Source organism: Lithobates pipiens, unplaced genomic scaffold, assembly GCF_037356315.1.
Source record: "Lithobates pipiens isolate NorthernLeopardFrog02 unplaced genomic scaffold, aLitPip1_a1.2 Scaffold_16, whole genome shotgun sequence".
NCBI lineage: Eukaryota > Metazoa > Chordata > Amphibia > Anura > Ranidae > Lithobates > Lithobates pipiens.
The window spans coordinates 317,967,868-317,985,369 of NW_027507748.1; the positions used below are offsets into that span (position 1 = coordinate 317,967,868).

General features: G+C 45.6%; 1 protein-coding gene across 2 annotated transcripts in view; it reads right to left on the reverse strand.

Annotated features, from left to right (window-relative positions):
- Positions 1-17,502, reverse strand: part of SIRT2 (sirtuin 2) — an 86,916-nt gene that overhangs the window by 36,658 nt on the left and 32,756 nt on the right. For both annotated transcript variants that reach the window (XM_077481669.1, XM_077481670.1), the window contains exon 10: positions 14,367-14,426. In XM_077481669.1, the coding sequence (XP_077337795.1) occupies positions 14,367-14,426 (60 nt within the window). The remainder of the gene's footprint in view (positions 1-14,366; positions 14,427-17,502) is intronic.

The following is a 17,502-nucleotide window of genomic DNA, read 5'->3' on the forward strand; positions in this document are numbered from 1 at the left end:
TGTTCTGCCTCAAGTGCCCTGTCCATTATTCCACGCAGCGTATGCTCCAAGAGGTGGACAAGAGGTACAGTGTCACTGATGCATGCACCGTCACTGCTCACCATCCTTGTGGCCTCCTCAAACGGTGACAGGACAGTGCATGCATCCATGATCATGCCCCACTGGCGTGGTGAGAAAAAACCGAGCTCCCCTGACCCTGTCCTGGTGCCGTAGTCGCACAGGTACTCATTGATGGCCCTCTGCTGCGTGTGCAGCCGCTGCAGCATGGCCAATGTTGAGTTCCATCTGGTGGGCATGTCACATATAAGGCGGTTCTTGGGCAGGTTCAACTCCTTTTGGAGCTCAGCCAGCCGAGCACAGGCATTAAATGATCGGCGGAAATGCACACAGACTTTCCTGGCCTGCTTCAGGACATCCTGTAAGCCGGGGTACCTGCCCAAGAACCGCTGCACCACCAGGTTAAGGACGTGAGCTACACAGGGCACATGGGTCAGTTGTCCCTGTCGGAGGGCGGAGAGGAGGTTGCTGCCATTGTCGCAAACCACCATTCCTGGCTTAAGCTGGCGTGGCGTCAACCACCTCTCGGCCTGCCCCTGCAGAGCTGACAAAACATCCGCCCCAGTGTGGCTCCTGTCCCCCAAACAAACCAGCGCAAACACGGCATGGCATCGTTTTGCCTGCGTACTTGCGTAGCCCCTGGAACGCCTACGAAGCACCGCTGGTTCTGAGGACAGAGCACTGGAAGAGGCCATGGAGGAAGAAGAAGAGGAGGGGGTGGAGGAGAGAGGTGTGTCACAACCAATAGTAGCATTTTGGAGGCGTGGTGGCGGAACAACCTCCAACACTACTGCACCTTGTCCTGCATCCTTCCCAGCAGCCAGAAGAGTGACCCAATGGGCCGTGAAAGACAGGTAACGTCCCTGTCCATGCCTGCTGGACCATGAGTCAGCGGTAATATGCACCTTACCGCTGACCGCCCTGTCCAGCGAGGCAAGGACATTGCCTTCCACATGCCGGTAGAGAGCCGGAATAGCCTTCCGTGAGAAAAAGTGGCGTTTGGGGACCTGCCACTGAGGAACCGCACATTGTACAAACTCACGGAAGGGGGCCGAGTCTACCAACTGAAAAGGCAGCAGTTGAAGTGCTAGCAATTTAGCCAAGCTAGCATTCAACCGCTGGGCATGTGGATGGCTGGGAGTAAACTTCTTCCGCCGGTCCAGCAGCTGGGGCAGGGACATTTGCCTGCTATAATCGGACGTGGGTGTACCGCTAGCAGAGTTCCCGGAAGCACTTGGCTGTGACACACCTAATTCTACACCTTCATTCCTCTCAGAGCAGGTTTCAGAGAGGACTGAAGGTCTAGTGGGGTTGGAGATGCCAGCTGATGAGGAGCAAGGAGAGGTCTGCTTTGTTCTTTGGTGTGGGTCTTTGAGGTACGCTTGCCAACAAGCTGCATGGCAGGTCAACATATGTCTGGTCAAGCATGTGGTGCCCAAGCGGCTGATGTTTTGGCCACGTGAGATACGCTTGAGACATATGTTGCAAATAGCAGCGGTGCAATCTGATGCACTCATCTCAAAAAAGGCCCACACCAAAGAACTTTTAGAATAACGCGCAGAGGCAGCGCTCTGCACAGGCGGAGCTCTGCGGTGTGATTCAGTCGGTGTGCTGCCCCTAAGCTGGCCCCCGGAGGGCATCCTGCCTCGTTGGACATGTGCCTCCTCCTCCTCCTCCTTCCAGGCACCCACGTGGAGTCAGTGCCCTCATCATCCCCTCCCTCTTCATCGCTGTAGCAAACCTGGCAGTATGCTGCAGCTTGTGGAACATGACTGCCAGATTGCTGTCCTTCTTGAGCATCCCCTCTCTCTACGCTCACGCTACTGCCTTCCTCTAGCTGAGTGTCATCATCAGAGCCCACAAAACACTGGGCATCCTCCTGGAGCATGTACCCAACACTGTGCTCAAAGAGTTCAGGAGACTCCTCAGGAGGACGTGGTGGGTCTAGGGAAGGAGTCACTGATGATGACATTGAGAGGAGGGAAGACGATGCGTTGGCAGCTGCTTTGCTACTACCCTGAGACTGGGTGAGAGAGGATGAGGAGGATGAAGAGGGCTTGGTCATCCACTCTACCAAGTCGTTGGCATGTTGCGGTTCAAAATGTCCAGCTGCCGAAAAGAAGGACAAGCATGTCCCATGGCCACGTGCTGATGACAATGCACCGCGTCCACGACCAGCACTGTTGTCTCTAGACACAGAGCCTGCTTGCCCTCTTTTATCGGCTCGCGCCTGTCTGCCTCTCCTTGCTGGCCTTCCAGACATGGTAATGGCCTGAAGGGAGTTGGGTAAAACAGCAGTTGGGTAGTTTATATTGTGCTGGAGGCACACAACACCCACTAACTCCTGCAGATGCCTTTTTTATAGAACACCAGAGATAAAGGGGTATATACAGATGTATACTGTGCTGGAGGCACACACAACTTCCAATAACTCCTGCAGATGGCAAGTGGGCTCAAATAGAGAACAGCTATGTAGGTGGATATAGCGGTATGTACTGGGTACAGAGCACGCACTATCTCCTAACACTACTGACTGCAAGCTCTATTATTAAAGATATATAAATATAGTGAAGTGAATAGTGAATATAGTGGTGTATACTGCGGTCAGGGCACAGACAATAACCACTACACAACAGCAAGATAGGAAATCAGCCAAAAACGATCGGTGTGTACTGTGTTGAAGGTACACAGAACACCCACTGCTTCAGATGCTAACACACTACATGAGGCCGCCTCAATGGCGGCCTTATATAGTGTGGGGCGTGCACTACACAGCCTGAGCTATGATTGGCCACAGGCATCCTGCCTGTGGCCAATCATGGCTCTCCTCGCTGCTGGCGCTGCGATTGGCCAAGCATGCGGGGTCACAGTGCATGCTTGGCCAATCATGAGCCAGCAATGCACTGCGTCATCGCAGTGCATTGTGGGCCGTGAGCGCCATGCGAATTTTGACGCGAACGGACCAAGTGTTCGGATTTCGCCGAACGGACGAACAGCCAATGTTCGAGTCGAACGTACGTTCGACTCGAACACGAAGCTCATCCCTACCCCTGAATCAATCGGTACAGGGTAACAAGAACCCATAGACAGAAATGCATATTATTTTAACAAAAACCTGTCTTTAAACTATCTGCATTGAGTCTGATTTGTTTTGTTTTACTGGTTATTACCACCAACTCATCTGCAGAACATTTAATCCCCCTCCCCTACTAATATTTCGCCATGTTCTATTCTTATTTCATATCTTAACATATTCCTATATACCGAGTATAGTAGTACTTGTTTATTGTTTAAATGATATGGATTTAAAAACGTCTGTCATAATCCTGGTCATAACGCACTGCACCTCCCATTTCATCCTCGACTATCCGACACTATTGGCCAGATACTCTTTGGACCAACTGTATCCTCCGGCTTGTGATTTTACACCATCCCCTGGAAACTTGCTCCATACCGGAGCCACATTCCTCCTCTTTACCAAAAGCTTCTCATACTCCTTATCACCAACAGATATTATTTACACTCCCCAGTTCCTCGCTGATATTACCCACAGACTTTTTATTCATCACTCAAGTCAAATAACCACAAAACCCCTTGTCACAATACACAATACATAGAGATGACTCTAAATATCTTCTTTTTTTTAACAGAAAATGTTATTCGTTTTGTACAGTACATGTCAGAACAGTGGCACAATCTCAGCAGTGATTATCGTGACAGTTTACAGAGGTAAATCAAAAAGTAAAAAAGGGCTGGTCTCCAGAAGTAACCTATCAGGCTAAATTAGGCATGTCTGTATTATCCCTCTCAGACCAGAAAGGTACTCAAAAGATAAAGTCAGTACAAGGTACACGAGACTAAAGGTAGGATATAACCATCTACACCGGGCTCATGTCGCCCACCATCTTAGGCAAAGAAATTGACAGTATCCCAGACCCTCCTCGCCCCTCCCCCCTCCGTGCCCGGATTCATCCTTTCCTCCCTCAGCTTGTCGGCTAAGTAGTTGGCCTCTCCTGGGTCCAGGGTCCCCATATCTTTTCAAATTTTTTGGGACAGTTTCTCCCCAGGTATGTCAGTTTATAGAGCGGTAGGGCCGCATCAACCAGGGCCCTCCACTGGGTCACTGTCGGGGGGCTGGGATCCTACCACTTAATTAAGACAGCCTTCCTCGCATAGAAGGCTGAATAAAATACAAATTTTTTTTTGGCCTGAGGTGCTTGTATCATATCCACAATACCCAGTAGAAGCAGCAGCGGATCGAAGGGGACCTCAAATTGGCCCATGGAGCTGATATCTGATGCCACCTCCCTCCAGAAGGTCTGCAGAAACTCACAGGACCATACAATATGGAAGAAAGTGCCTGGAGCCGAGGCGCATTTAGGGCACACACCACTCCTATTGGGGTAAATCCTGGACAAACGATCTGGTGAGTAATAAGCTTGGTGAATAAACCTAAGCTAGGTGTATCTGTCTCTAGAGGATATCATGAGGGGCAGGTATTGCTGAACACCCTCCTCCCTGTCCCCCTCTTCCAATTCTGGTATGTCCCGCTTCCATTTAGAGAATAGCAGAAGTATCAATACCAATTAGTATAGCGTATAGGGCCGACAGTGTTTTCTTTTCTTTGGATAAGGCCAAGATGGTCTCTATAGGGCTTGCCTCCAGTGTAATAGCGCATGGGAACTGCGCGCAGTAGGCATGCCGGAGCTGGATGTACCTAAAAAACATAAAGTTGGGCAGCTCATGTCTTTGTTTCAGCTCATCAAATGGAAGTAACCCATGTGAACAGGAAATATCCGCCAAGGTTTCGATGCCACTCCGGGCCCATAACAGCGGGTCCGGAATGGATCGAAAGTGGGGCAACCATGGGTTCCCCCACAGCGGGGTATCAAGGGACCAGCTGTTGGGTTTCCTCATCCTAGCCTTGACCGTGTCCCAGACCCTCAGTGTGGCCCGCATCGAAGGAGTGACACCAGGGTTGGACCTAGGGCCTCTGTGGATTAAGTTCCGGAGTTCGGAATAGGAACCCAGCAGCGCAGCTTTCAGCATAGCTGCAGGGTTTGCCGGTTCCGCAGACAGCCACCACTGGACCATCACCAGGACCGCGGCCCAAGAGTACTTAACAAAGCAAGGCAGAGCCAGTCCTCCTAAAGAGATTGGAAGCTGAAGCGTGCTCTGCGCTATTTTAGGGGTGCCGCCGCTCCAAATAAAGGAAAGAAATAGACTGTTCAATTTCCGAAAGAAATAGACTGTTCAATTTCCGAAAGAAAACCTGGGGTATATGCACCCGGGTCTGTCGAACAAATAGGTGAATTTGGGCAGGGCGGACATCTTTATCAGATTAAATCTACCCACGGGCGAGAGAGGCAAAGTCCTCCAACCCGAGCACTGCCGTGTCAATGAGGACAAAACCATTTTGAGGTTAAGAGGTATAAACCACCTCAATACTTGCCGAAGCTGTCAACAAGGGAGAGGGCCTCCCCCAGGGACGTGGACGTATCCCAAAGGTATAGAAGGGTGTCATCTGCATAAAGTGAAATTTTCTCCTCCACAGGGCCCAAGGGGATGCCACGGACCGCAGATGAAGAGCGTATCAGTATTGCCATTGGCTCTATAGCCAGCGCAAAAAGCGCCGGAAAGAACGGGCATCCCTGTCGAGTGCCCCTGCGGAGGAGAAAAGGGGGAGAAATAATCGACCCAGATGCGTACTCTAGCCCTAGGGGCACCATAAAGAGCTCTCACCCAGGAAATAAATCTAGGGCCAAAGCCGAAACGGAGCAGGATCTCCCATAGATATTCCACTCGACAGAGTCAAATGCTTTTTCAGCATCCAGGGAGGCCACTGCAACCGCGGGGGCTAAGTGGGCATCAGATCCCAGAACCGTGTATAACCGTCGGAGGTTTATATCCGTACCTTTGCCCGGCATAAAGCCAGTCTGATCCTCATGAACCAGTGTAAGGATTACCTCATTTAATCTCCGCGCCAAGACCTTAGTAAGGACCTTGGCATCGGCATTAAGTACGGATATGGGTCGGTAGGAGGAACACAGCTCCGGGTCCTTACCCGGTTTAGGTATAACCACTATTATTGCCTCAGCCATTGAAGCCGGTAGGGCCCCCTCCCGAAGGGTCTTAACGATCATATGGTGAAGCCCGGGAACCAGCAGGTCCCCATAGTGCCTATAGAATTCTGGAGGGATCCCATCAATGCCCGGAGTCTTCCCCGCCTGAAGTTCTCCCAGCACCCGCTGAACCTCCTCCACTGCTATGGGGGCATCCAGGCAGTCCCGAGCCGTGGGAGAGAGAGTGGGGAAGTGGATCCGGTCTAAAAAAAGGTTAAGGTCAGCACTAGAGTAATCCACCCGGGAGCAATAAAGATCTCTATAGTAAGAAGCAAAGCGAGCATTTATGAGCGAGGGGTCCACCAGCACCGTTCCATCTGAATCCCAAATACGGGCAATGGAGGTGATAGGTTGTTGCTCTCTAGCCAACCAGGCCAGAAGGCGTCCTGTTTTACCCCCCTGCTCAAAAATGTGGTGCGTCTGTGCCAGTTGTTGCTTTTTTGCCCCAGACACCCGAAGGAGCATTACTTCCCTATACGCTGCCTGCATGTCTAGGTAGGTAACAGGGTTCTGTGTGGAAGCATAACAAGCCTCCAGTTCTTTTGCAGAAGCCTCAGCCTCCGCCAAAGTTATTGCTGAATCATGTCGGGCCCGAGCTATAGAAGACTGGTACGACCCCCTAATGCATGCCTTGAATGTATCCCACACATTATGCTCTGAAGCCGTACATTTGTTTGTTAGCCAGTAAGTCTGTATGTGTTTAGAAATCTCTGCCTCTACCAGTGGATCAGAGATCCAATACCTAGATAACCGCCATATCTTTTCCGTGGGGGGAGTCAGCATCTGAAAGGTACACAACATGGGGGCGTGATCTGAGATTCCTCTCGGAAGCATGTCCACCACCCGCATCCGTGAGAACATCCCACCGCTAACCAAAATTAGGTTTATTCGTGACATGGCCCTATAAGAGGTGGAGTGGCACATGTAGGCTCTCTCACCCAGGTGTCTCCACCGCCAAACAGTCAGGCCATAGAGGGCAGCCCACCTCGATAAAGGGGACTCCACTCCACCCCCCTGTGACAGCCTATCCAGGGCAGGATTCGGGACCAAATTAAAATCGCCCGCTATGATAATGTTATCAGTGCGATAGCTAGACAGAAGGGGAACCAGGTATTTTAGAAGTGCAATGGTGGCCGGCGGTGGGATGTAGAGGCCCAAAATTAAAATTTCTACCGTGTCTATGACAGCATGTAATATCACATATCTGCCCCCCCCACCCCCCCGGGTCCAGTTTCACATCTAATAGTTCGTATGTCAAGGATTTATGGATTAATACACTGACCCCCCCACGCATAGCATGAGTACATGGAATGGTAACACCTGCCCACACATGGCTTCCTTAGGCTCAAGACCCTGCCCCCCACCAGGTGTGTCTCCTGTAGGATACACACATGCGGGTTATGCTGCTTAAGATATTCTCAGATCAGGGAGCGTTTCAATTAGTCATTTAAACCCCGGACGTTCCAGGACAGCAGCCTCATCTGTGCCATAGCGAGGTCTGCCGCAAAGGATAACCAGGGGAACATCCCAACCCCGGACCCGGGTGAAGGCAGGCACCACAATTCTCACCTCCTGGCCCCAGTATGGATGCCCAGACCCTTAACAGCAACCCCTGCCAGCGGTGGAGATCCCACCAGAGAAAGATACCACTAAAAAACATTTCAACATGTACAACACTTTATAACAAACCAACCCATAACATGATCAAAAGTCCTCCTCTGCCTCTGGGTCTCCACGGAGTAGTCCGGAAACAGCAAGAGACGTGCATTGGCAAACCTGAGCTCAGGGATTTTCCTTGCTTCGCGCAGGACCAGGTCCTGGTCACTGAAGTTCAACAGGCGCAGGATAAAGGTGCGAGGGGGCGCACCAGGCGGGCCCCGCACAGATGGCATCCTGTGGGCTCTCTCCACCGCGTAGTGAGGAGAGAACGCCTCGTCTGGTAGGAGAGTGTGGAGAAGATGTTCCATGAAGGTCGTGGGGTCCTGTCCCTCTGCTCCCTCAGGCAAGCCCACCATGCGGAGGTTGTTTCTCCTGCTCCAATTTTCGCTGTCCTCTGCTGGGGACTCCAGCGCCCACAACTGCAGTGTATGGAGGGAGGCGCGGTGCTCTCCGATGGCATCTTCAGAGTCCCCCACTCGCCGCTCAACCTCCCCCATCCGCTCCCGGAATTTTTCCATGTCGCGGCGTACCAGCCCCACATCTGTCTGCAGGAGGTAAATTTTAGCCGTTAGCCTGCATCAGCGCTTGGAATCTGTCTTCCTCCACGTTGGCCGGATCCTGTGCCGGAGTCTGGGTCGCCATATTGGCGCCAACGGGGGGAGGCCGCCACTGCCTCGTGCGCTGCGGGGATTGCGCAGGGGCGGAGGAATTCTTCCTTCTGGAGCTGTGTTTGCCTCCTCTCATGCCCAGATGTCTCCGATGGGCTGCGAGGTCAGCAAGGCACCAGATTGCCGGTGTTAGTCGGATATTTTACCCAGGTTGGAGCGGAGCTCACGCCATGCACGTCCGCTCAGGCCGCCAGCTTGACCATGCCCCCCACTCTAAATATCTTAACCCTTAAAACGTACAGGGACTCAACTCTCCTCCAAAAAGAACCAAGGCTTGTCACTCCTTTTCCACACTCAAAGCACATGTGGTTTGTTTGCAGGAAACACGTTTCTCTACGCAATCCTTCCCAAAACTTTTCAGCAGACAATATCCCCAGGTTTTTACAGCCTCAGCCTCCACTAAGCAAAGAGGCGTCTTAATTGCATTCCATCACACTACACCTTTCATTCTTCAGAAGGAGGTACATACTACTTTCTGGCCTATTATTAGTCAATGAAGTTACAATTGTCTCATATTATGCCCTGAACAAAAACCCACTATCCTTCCTCTCACACTTGTTCTCAATGGTGGATACACATAAAATTGGTACACTCGTGATTTGTGGCAGCTCTGATCAAGTTATCTATCCAATCTTAGATAAATCCCTGACTCCAATAAATGTCCAGTGCCTCTCCTACCAACATCTCCTTGATAAATGGCGTGAACAAAATTCTACAAGAAAACAAACAAACAATTTACACATTACTCTCATCCCCATAAACTATTCTCTCGTATAGACCATCTTCTTATCAACATTAGTTCCTCACCCCCCATCCTCAATTCTCTAATCATACCATGTTCCTGGTCAGACCATGATGCTGTCATGATGGCCTTCTCATCACTGGTCCCACGACCTAATAACCAAAATTGGTATATAAATGACAGTTTACTAATCAATCCCAAATATAGACAAGACATAGAAAACGCTATACAAGACTACCTTACAAACAATAAACCCACAGTTACAGACCCTTTGACACTATGGGAGGCACTTAAACCATCCATCAGATGAGTTTGTATTAGCCAAGCATCTTAGCATCCAAAATTAAAGAAAAAAACGACTAAAGAAGAACAACTAGATGAAGCCTTTTACAAGGCTTCTGAGAAATTTCAAAATTCATAGCAAGAACCCACCGCATACCTGCCTGATTCCTCTCTATTGATATAAGAAAGGCATTTGATTCTCTTTCTTGGCCTCATCTTAATTCTATTCTATGCGGCTGGGGATTAGGAACACACTTTTTACATTGGATCTCATCTCTTTATCAAAACCCAAAAGCATAGGTTTCATATTCAGGATACCACTCTGACCCCTTCAATGTTGAAAGAAGAACCAGGCAGGGATGCCCCCTTTCTCCTCTATTATTTGCCTTGGCAATTGAACCTATCGCACAGCTAATACGCTCCAACACAAATATTAAAGGCCTTGAATTAGGAGGTCATCAGCACAAACTATGTATGTTTGCTGATGATGTTCTAATTTTCCTCACCTTACCGTTAATTTCAACTCTAAACCTCATTGATACCCTAACAAAATTTGAATCAATATCTGATCTCAAAATAAATCCTCATAAATCCAAAGCACTAAACATTTCTATTCCACCTGACCTGCAGACACAATTACAAGACTTCCTCCCATTTACTTGGTCAACAACACAAATTACATATCTTGGTATCAACTTTACAGCAAATCCAACAAATCTATATGCAGCAAACTACCCGTCCATGCTAAATTACCTCACAAACTTGGTCTTCTCTCCCATTGGCATGGATGAGTAGAATTGCTGTAACCAAAATGTCAATACTACCTAAGAGTTTATATCTTTTTAGAGTTCTCACGATACAGGTTCCAGCATATTTTTTACAAATCCTACAAAGAAAAGTTTCTCGATTCATTTGGGGAAAACTTAAAGAGGAAGTTAACGCTCCTGCACAAATAAAAAGAAAAAAAAAAAAACACCCTGCAAGATAAAAGGCATAAATGAGCATACTAGCTCATTATGACTTACCCGAGAACGAATCCCCCGCAGCCATCCTCTTCTCCCCCTCAGGCTGCCGACATGTCGCTTGGGGCTTGCTTCCAGGTATCATGGCTCTGTCGCTGTGATTGGCAGGAGCCGTGATGACGTCACTCCCGCGCATGTGCGGGAGCTGCCGCGAACGACACAGTACAACTGAAGCATCGGCACGTACTGCCATTGCTTCAGTTGGCTTAAGTGCACAAATACAGGGATATCTCCTAAACCATGAAGGTTTAGGAGATATCCAGTGCAGCTACAGGCAAGCCTAATTAAGGGTTTACAACCACTTTAAGCCCCGCCTACCACAATCTACCTTATATACGCCCTGTTCCTAATTTCTCTAAATATTACTATGCTGCCCAATTAGCTCAATTACCTAAATACTACGCCACTAAAGAAATTCCCCTTTGGGTTGCAATTGAATTGGTGGAATGCAATGCTTTATCTACAGCAAACCTCCTCTGGCTACTACCGGCACAACGCTGGACAATTACAAACTCTATTACTAAACATAGCCTTTCAATCTGGGACAGGCCAAGAGCTTGTTTTGGTCTCCAATCTAAACATAATCCCCTTCTTTCCTTCCTCAACAACCCTTCCGTCTATCCAGCCTGGACTTCTCCTTCCTCTTTCACCACTTGGTCAAACTCAGAACTAATACATTCTTATCATTTTTATAAATCCACTACTATCACACCTTTTGCAACGTTACAAGGAACACATCCATTACCTCAGAAAGAAACCTTCAGATAGATACTTACAAATAAAACAATTTCTAAACCAAAACGTTCCCCTAGATTCATCTACCCCAAGTTTTACGGTCTTTGAACAAGCCTGCAAATCTGACCCTCATAGGCGATTTGTACACTCAACTACTTTCACATACTACCTCTCCCCCCTGAAATTATACAACCAAATGGGAAACTGATCTAGACCTCCAACCAGACACTCTAAATTGGGCTAACATCTGGCAGGCTACTAAATCTGCTACGCCAAAAATAATAGCCATAGAGACTAACTACAAGGTACTTACCAGATGGTATCTAGTACCTGCTAGGATATCAAAATTCCTCCCCCAATACCCCGCTAACTGCTTTGAGGCTGTACCGATCCAGGTACACATTTACATATATGGTTGGATTGTCCCATAGTTAAAGTTTTTTGGTCTGAAATATTCAACATTCTCACTACCATGTTTAAAACCACAATACTGCCCGACCCAATGGTAGCGATCCTGAATAATAAGCCACAAACCATAACTCACCGCCAATTCAAACTTCTACTCTTCGTTATCACGGCTGCAAAACAAACTATTGCAAAAGCCTGGAAAACACCCACACTATGCTTGGTATCAGTCATACACCGTGTAACACAAGCAATGATTCATGCCAAAACAGAGGTGATCTTATTGAATAAAATAACCACGTTTGAATTACTATGGCTAACATGGATAGAACACCATCTACCACCTGGTCTTGATCACTCATAATATACTTACCAATCTTAAGCATTACCACATGTGTATCATTCTGAACTCACTAACATACTGTTCTTTTTTGGAGTAATCTTCCCTCTCACTTCCTTTATATATAACCCCCTACTCACACCCTTTCCCCTTCCTGTATATATGATTCCAAGATACTTAAGCAGCTTCATATTTTTAACAAACTGATTATAAAAGGGAGACACTTTGGATGGTCCGATTATTTACCCTACTTCCCGGGAATAACCAAGCCACATGGATGGATCTTGGTCCTGGATCGATACCCTACACTCACCTATTATCCCGAAGATAACCACTCACTCTATAAGATACTGGGTCTCCCCTAACCCAGATTATGTTATTATGTTATGTTATCTTTATGTTATGATTTTATATTTTGGATTTAACTTATATCACAATATTATATATGTTTGCCTTAATTAAAACTATACTTTTAATTTATATTTCAAGTTTCATATTCAAATGATAACATATACTTTATGTTAAACTATTGAGAAGCTTTGTACTATACATTTGTACATCTTGTTTACATACAAATCCATTGTGTGATACTTATTTCTTTTTCTCTCAAATATATTTGAACAAGAAAATGACATAAAAAAAAGATAATTTATATTATATTATATTATATTATATTATATATATATACACATACATACATACATACATATATACACACACACATATATATACACATATATATATATATATATATATATATATATATATATGTATATAACATTAAAAGTGGTTAATCAACCACTTGACGCCCACACTTCGTCTATTGACGTCATGGGCTTTCAGTGGTTATATCTACATGATGCCTGAGGCCACAGACATCATTCAGATATTGCCATATTCAGCCGGCGATTCCCTGCACCATAAGAACGATCATAGCGGCTGTTCCGCCGCTTGATCGTTCTTACGGGCGGCGGGAGGGGACGCCCCCCCCTCCCGCCGCCCACCGGTGCTTCTACCGACTCACCGTTTCCATCGGTGAATCAGTCACAGGATCCGCCGGCCCCAGCAAGTTACCATAGAGATTTCCAGTGGACTAGATCGTCCCCAGAGTCTCTATGATCGTTCGGAGGCCGGGCGTGATGTTATGACGTCACGCCCGGTCTCTGTATTCAAATTAACGGCGCCGATCTGGCTAGGAAGCCAGGATTGTTTTTTTTTATTCTTCCCAGCCTAGAGGTGAGATATGGGGTCTTATTGACCCCATATCTCACTGTAAATATGTTAGATCGTGCCATATTCCTATTACAAGGGATGTTTACATTCCTTGTAATAGGAATAAAAGTCATCAATTTTTTTTTTTTTTTTAAGTGTAAAACTAAAAAAATAAAAATAAAATTAACAATAAAAAAAATAAATAATAATTTAAAGAGCCCCTGTCCCCGTGAGCTCGCACACAGAAGCGAACGCATACGTAAGTCCCGCCCACATATGAAAACGGTGTTCAAACCACACATGTGAGCATCGCCGCGTACGTTAGAACGAGAGCAATAATTCTAGCCCTAGACCTCCTCTGTAACCCAAAATATGTAACCAGTAAAAAAAATTTAAAGCATCGTCTATGGGGATTTTTAAATACCAAAGTTTGGCGCCATTCTACGAGCGAGTGCAATTTTGAAGCGTGACATGTTGGGTATCTATTTATTCGGCGTATCCTTCTCTTTCACATTATGCAAAAAAACGTGTTCGAAAAATTGCTGTGCAAATACCGTGCGAGATAAAAAGTTGCAACGAGCACCATTGTATTCTCTAGAGTCTTTGCTAAAAAAAATATATAATGTTTGGGGGTTCTATGTAATTTTCTAGCAAAAAAAAAATAGGAATTTCACATGTAGGAGAAATGTCAGAATTGGCCTGGATGCAAAGTGGTTAACAAAAAGAGATACAACAAAACACATTTTATAACTTCATCACAGATGTGATTAAGCCTGACCATACGCAGAGAAGCATTTGTTCAATTAGTGGGCAGAATAAATAAAAAAAAACAAAAAAAAAAACAGATTCCTTCATCCATAAAATTAGGTGGATGATGGAATTCCCTCCTCGGCTGAAACATTGTATTCTGACAGCAGTAACCTCCAATACACTGCTTGATGGCGGCAGTTGCTGATCTTCAGAACATTTTCCAACATGTTCCTTCAACAGATATCAATTAAATAATCAACTTCTGAGGATAGTAGATGGTCACACACTGATCGAAATTTGGGGAGGTCCCAGGTGGATTGGCCAAAATTTCAATCAGTGTATGGCCAGCTTTTACAATCATTTACAACTCACCGGGTTTGACCAAGCTGTTACACTTTTCACACTTGGGGATCAAATCAGAGAAAATCTTTTCTGAAAAGATAAAAAGAATACATCATAAACACATATCTGCTGAAATTAAAATAAGGTTTTAGCTTTGTACATCTATATGATTAAGTTACTTTGATACGAACAAAGATAAAAACAAAAATTCTATTCCTAAAGTGTTATTAAACCCACACCATTCAAAACTATCAGTAAATTGTGTATTACATGCTCTTCATACTCGCTCACTATGGAATTTATTTTATGTATTCTGCAAAAAAACAGGTTAATCCTGCTGTTCTCTGTCTACCCCTTCTGTCCATGTTCCCACTGCAGTTGGGGATTTTGCTGAGTAGTGTTGGTAACTAGTGGGCATGCTCAGTTTTCAGTGAGTTTCTATGCAGAGCATTTCCTCCCTATTACATCTGAGCAGTCCATGTGACTATACAGTCACACATGTGGTTGTATAGAAAGTGGTAAATGACAGCCCACTCCCTCCCTCCTCTTCCATGTCTACTAACCAGCTAAACACAATGGGGGTGGGATGTTACATATACAGTGGGGAAAATAATTATTTGATCCCCTGCAGATTTTGTAAGTTTGTCCACTTACAAAGAAATTAAGGGTCTATCAGATCAACCAAAAATCCAGAAAAAGAACACACAATACAAATGTTATAAATTGAGTTGCCATTCAGTGAGTAAAAGAAGTATATGATCTCCAATCAAAACACGACTTAGTATTTGGTGGAGAAACCCTTGTTGGCAAACACAGAGGTAAGACGCTTCTTGTAGTTGGTGACCAGGTTTGCATACATCACAGGAGGGATTTTGGTTCACTCTTTAAAGAGCTTGTCTAAATCCTTAAGGTTTCTGGGCCGTGGCTTGGCAACTCGAAGTTTAAGCTTCCTCCATAAATTGTCTATAGGATTAAGGTCTGGAGGCTAGGCCACTATGACCTTAATGTGCTTATTGTTGAGTCATTTCTTTGTTGCCATGATGGTATGTTTTGGGTCATTGTCATGCTGGAAAACCCATCCACAACCCATCTTCAGTGTTCTGGCTGAGGGCAAAAGGTTCTCATCCAATATTTTAATATACATGGCCCCATCCATTGGCCCCTCAATGTGGAAAAGTCAGCCTGTACCTTTAGCAGAGAAACAGCCACAAAGCCTCCACCTCAGTGCTTGGCTGTAGGGATGATGTTCTTTGGGTCATAGTCAGCATTTTTCTTCCTCCAAACATAGCAAGTCGAGTTAATGCCAAAGAGCTAAATTTTGGTCTCATCTGACCACAGCACCTTCTCCCAATCCTTCCGTGAATCATTTAGATGTTCATTGGCAAACTTCATACGGGCCTGTACATGTGCCTTCTTGGAGAGGAACCTTGCAGGTGCTGCAGGATTTCAATTCATGGCAGGGTATTGTGTTACAAATGGTTTGTTTGGTGACTATGGTCCCAACTGCCTTGAGATCACTCACAAGCTCCTCCCGTGTAGTTCTGAGCAGATCCCTCACCTTTTCTCATGATCATCCTTACCACCCCATGGGGCAAAATTTTACATGAAGCTCCAGACCGAGGGCGATTAAAAGGTTATTTTTCATTTCTTCTGTTTGCAAATAATGGCTCCAACAGTTGTCTCCTTGTCTTGTAGCCCACTTGAGCCTTGTCCTTGATGTCCTTTGACAGCTCCTTGGTCTTACACATGACGGTGGGTTTGAATTAGAAGAAAGATTCTGTGACAGGTGTTTTTTATACACATAACAAGTTGTGTTAGGAGCACCTTCTTAAATTGACAGGACTAATCTGTGTACCACATGAGCACATACTATAACCAATCTGTGGGAGCCATAATTATTGTTGGTTGGTAGGGAATCAAGTACTTTTACTCACTGAACTGCAACTCAATTTATAACATTTGTATCATGTGTTTTTTGTGGATTTTTGATTGATATTCTGCCTCGATCATTTAAAATACACCTACAGAAAATAGCTGCTCAGAAGGGCATAAATCACTAAAATATGGGTACCTACATCCTAAATATTATCAAGAATATTTTTTTTTTTAAATACCATTTTCCAAAAATATTCATAAAATTCACCTATGATAAAAACTATAGACCATTTCTTTGTAAGTGGGCAAACTTACAAAATGTGCAGGGCATCAAATAATTATTTTCCCCCCACTGTAGATTGACAGAGGCTTCACCTCCCTTGCATACCAATTCACAGGCTGGAGGGGCATGATACAGCCTGTGACTACTAGAAATCCACCCACACCCGGTTATTTCCAAAAAATAATAAAAATGTGATTTTAAATAAATATTTGTATGACAGACAATTTAACCACTTGCCGGCCAGCTCACACAGATATCCACAGATATCCAGCAGCAGGTCAGCTCTCCTTGGCGAACCAACGTAACTGTACGTCGGTCCGTACGAGAAGGATAGCAGGCGCCCGCTGCACCACCGGAGTGCACCCGCGGACTCAATGTACGCTGGCGACCCGGGATCACAGTGAGGAGAGGCAGAACGGGAAACTGCCTGTGTAAACAAGGCGATTCCCCGTTCTGCCAGATGACATGACAGATCTACTGTTCCCGGTGATCAGGAACAGTGATCTCTGTCATGTTCCAGTAAGCCCATCCCCCCTACAGTTAGAACACACCCAGGGAACACACCTAACCCCTTGATCGCCTAGTGTTAACCCCATCCCTGCCAGTGTATTTTTTACATTGATCAATGCTATAAAAATGCATCGATCAATATAATGTCACAGTTGTCTGCCGCAATATCACAGTCCCACTAAAAATCGCAGATCACTGCCATTACCAGCAACAATAATAAAAAAAAAATGTTCTTAAATCTATCCCATAGTTTGTAGACGCGATAAGTGTTGCGCAAACCAATCAATATATGCCTATTGCAATTTTTTTTTTTAACAAAAATATGTAGAATATATAATCGGCCTAAACTAAAGAATACATTTGTTTTTGTTTTTTTGGATATGTATTATAGCAGAAATTAAAAAATATATATATTTTTTTTGTTTAAAAAAAAAATGGTTGGTCTTTTTTTAATTTATTGTACAAAAAAGAAAAACTGCAGAAGTGATCAAAGAAAGC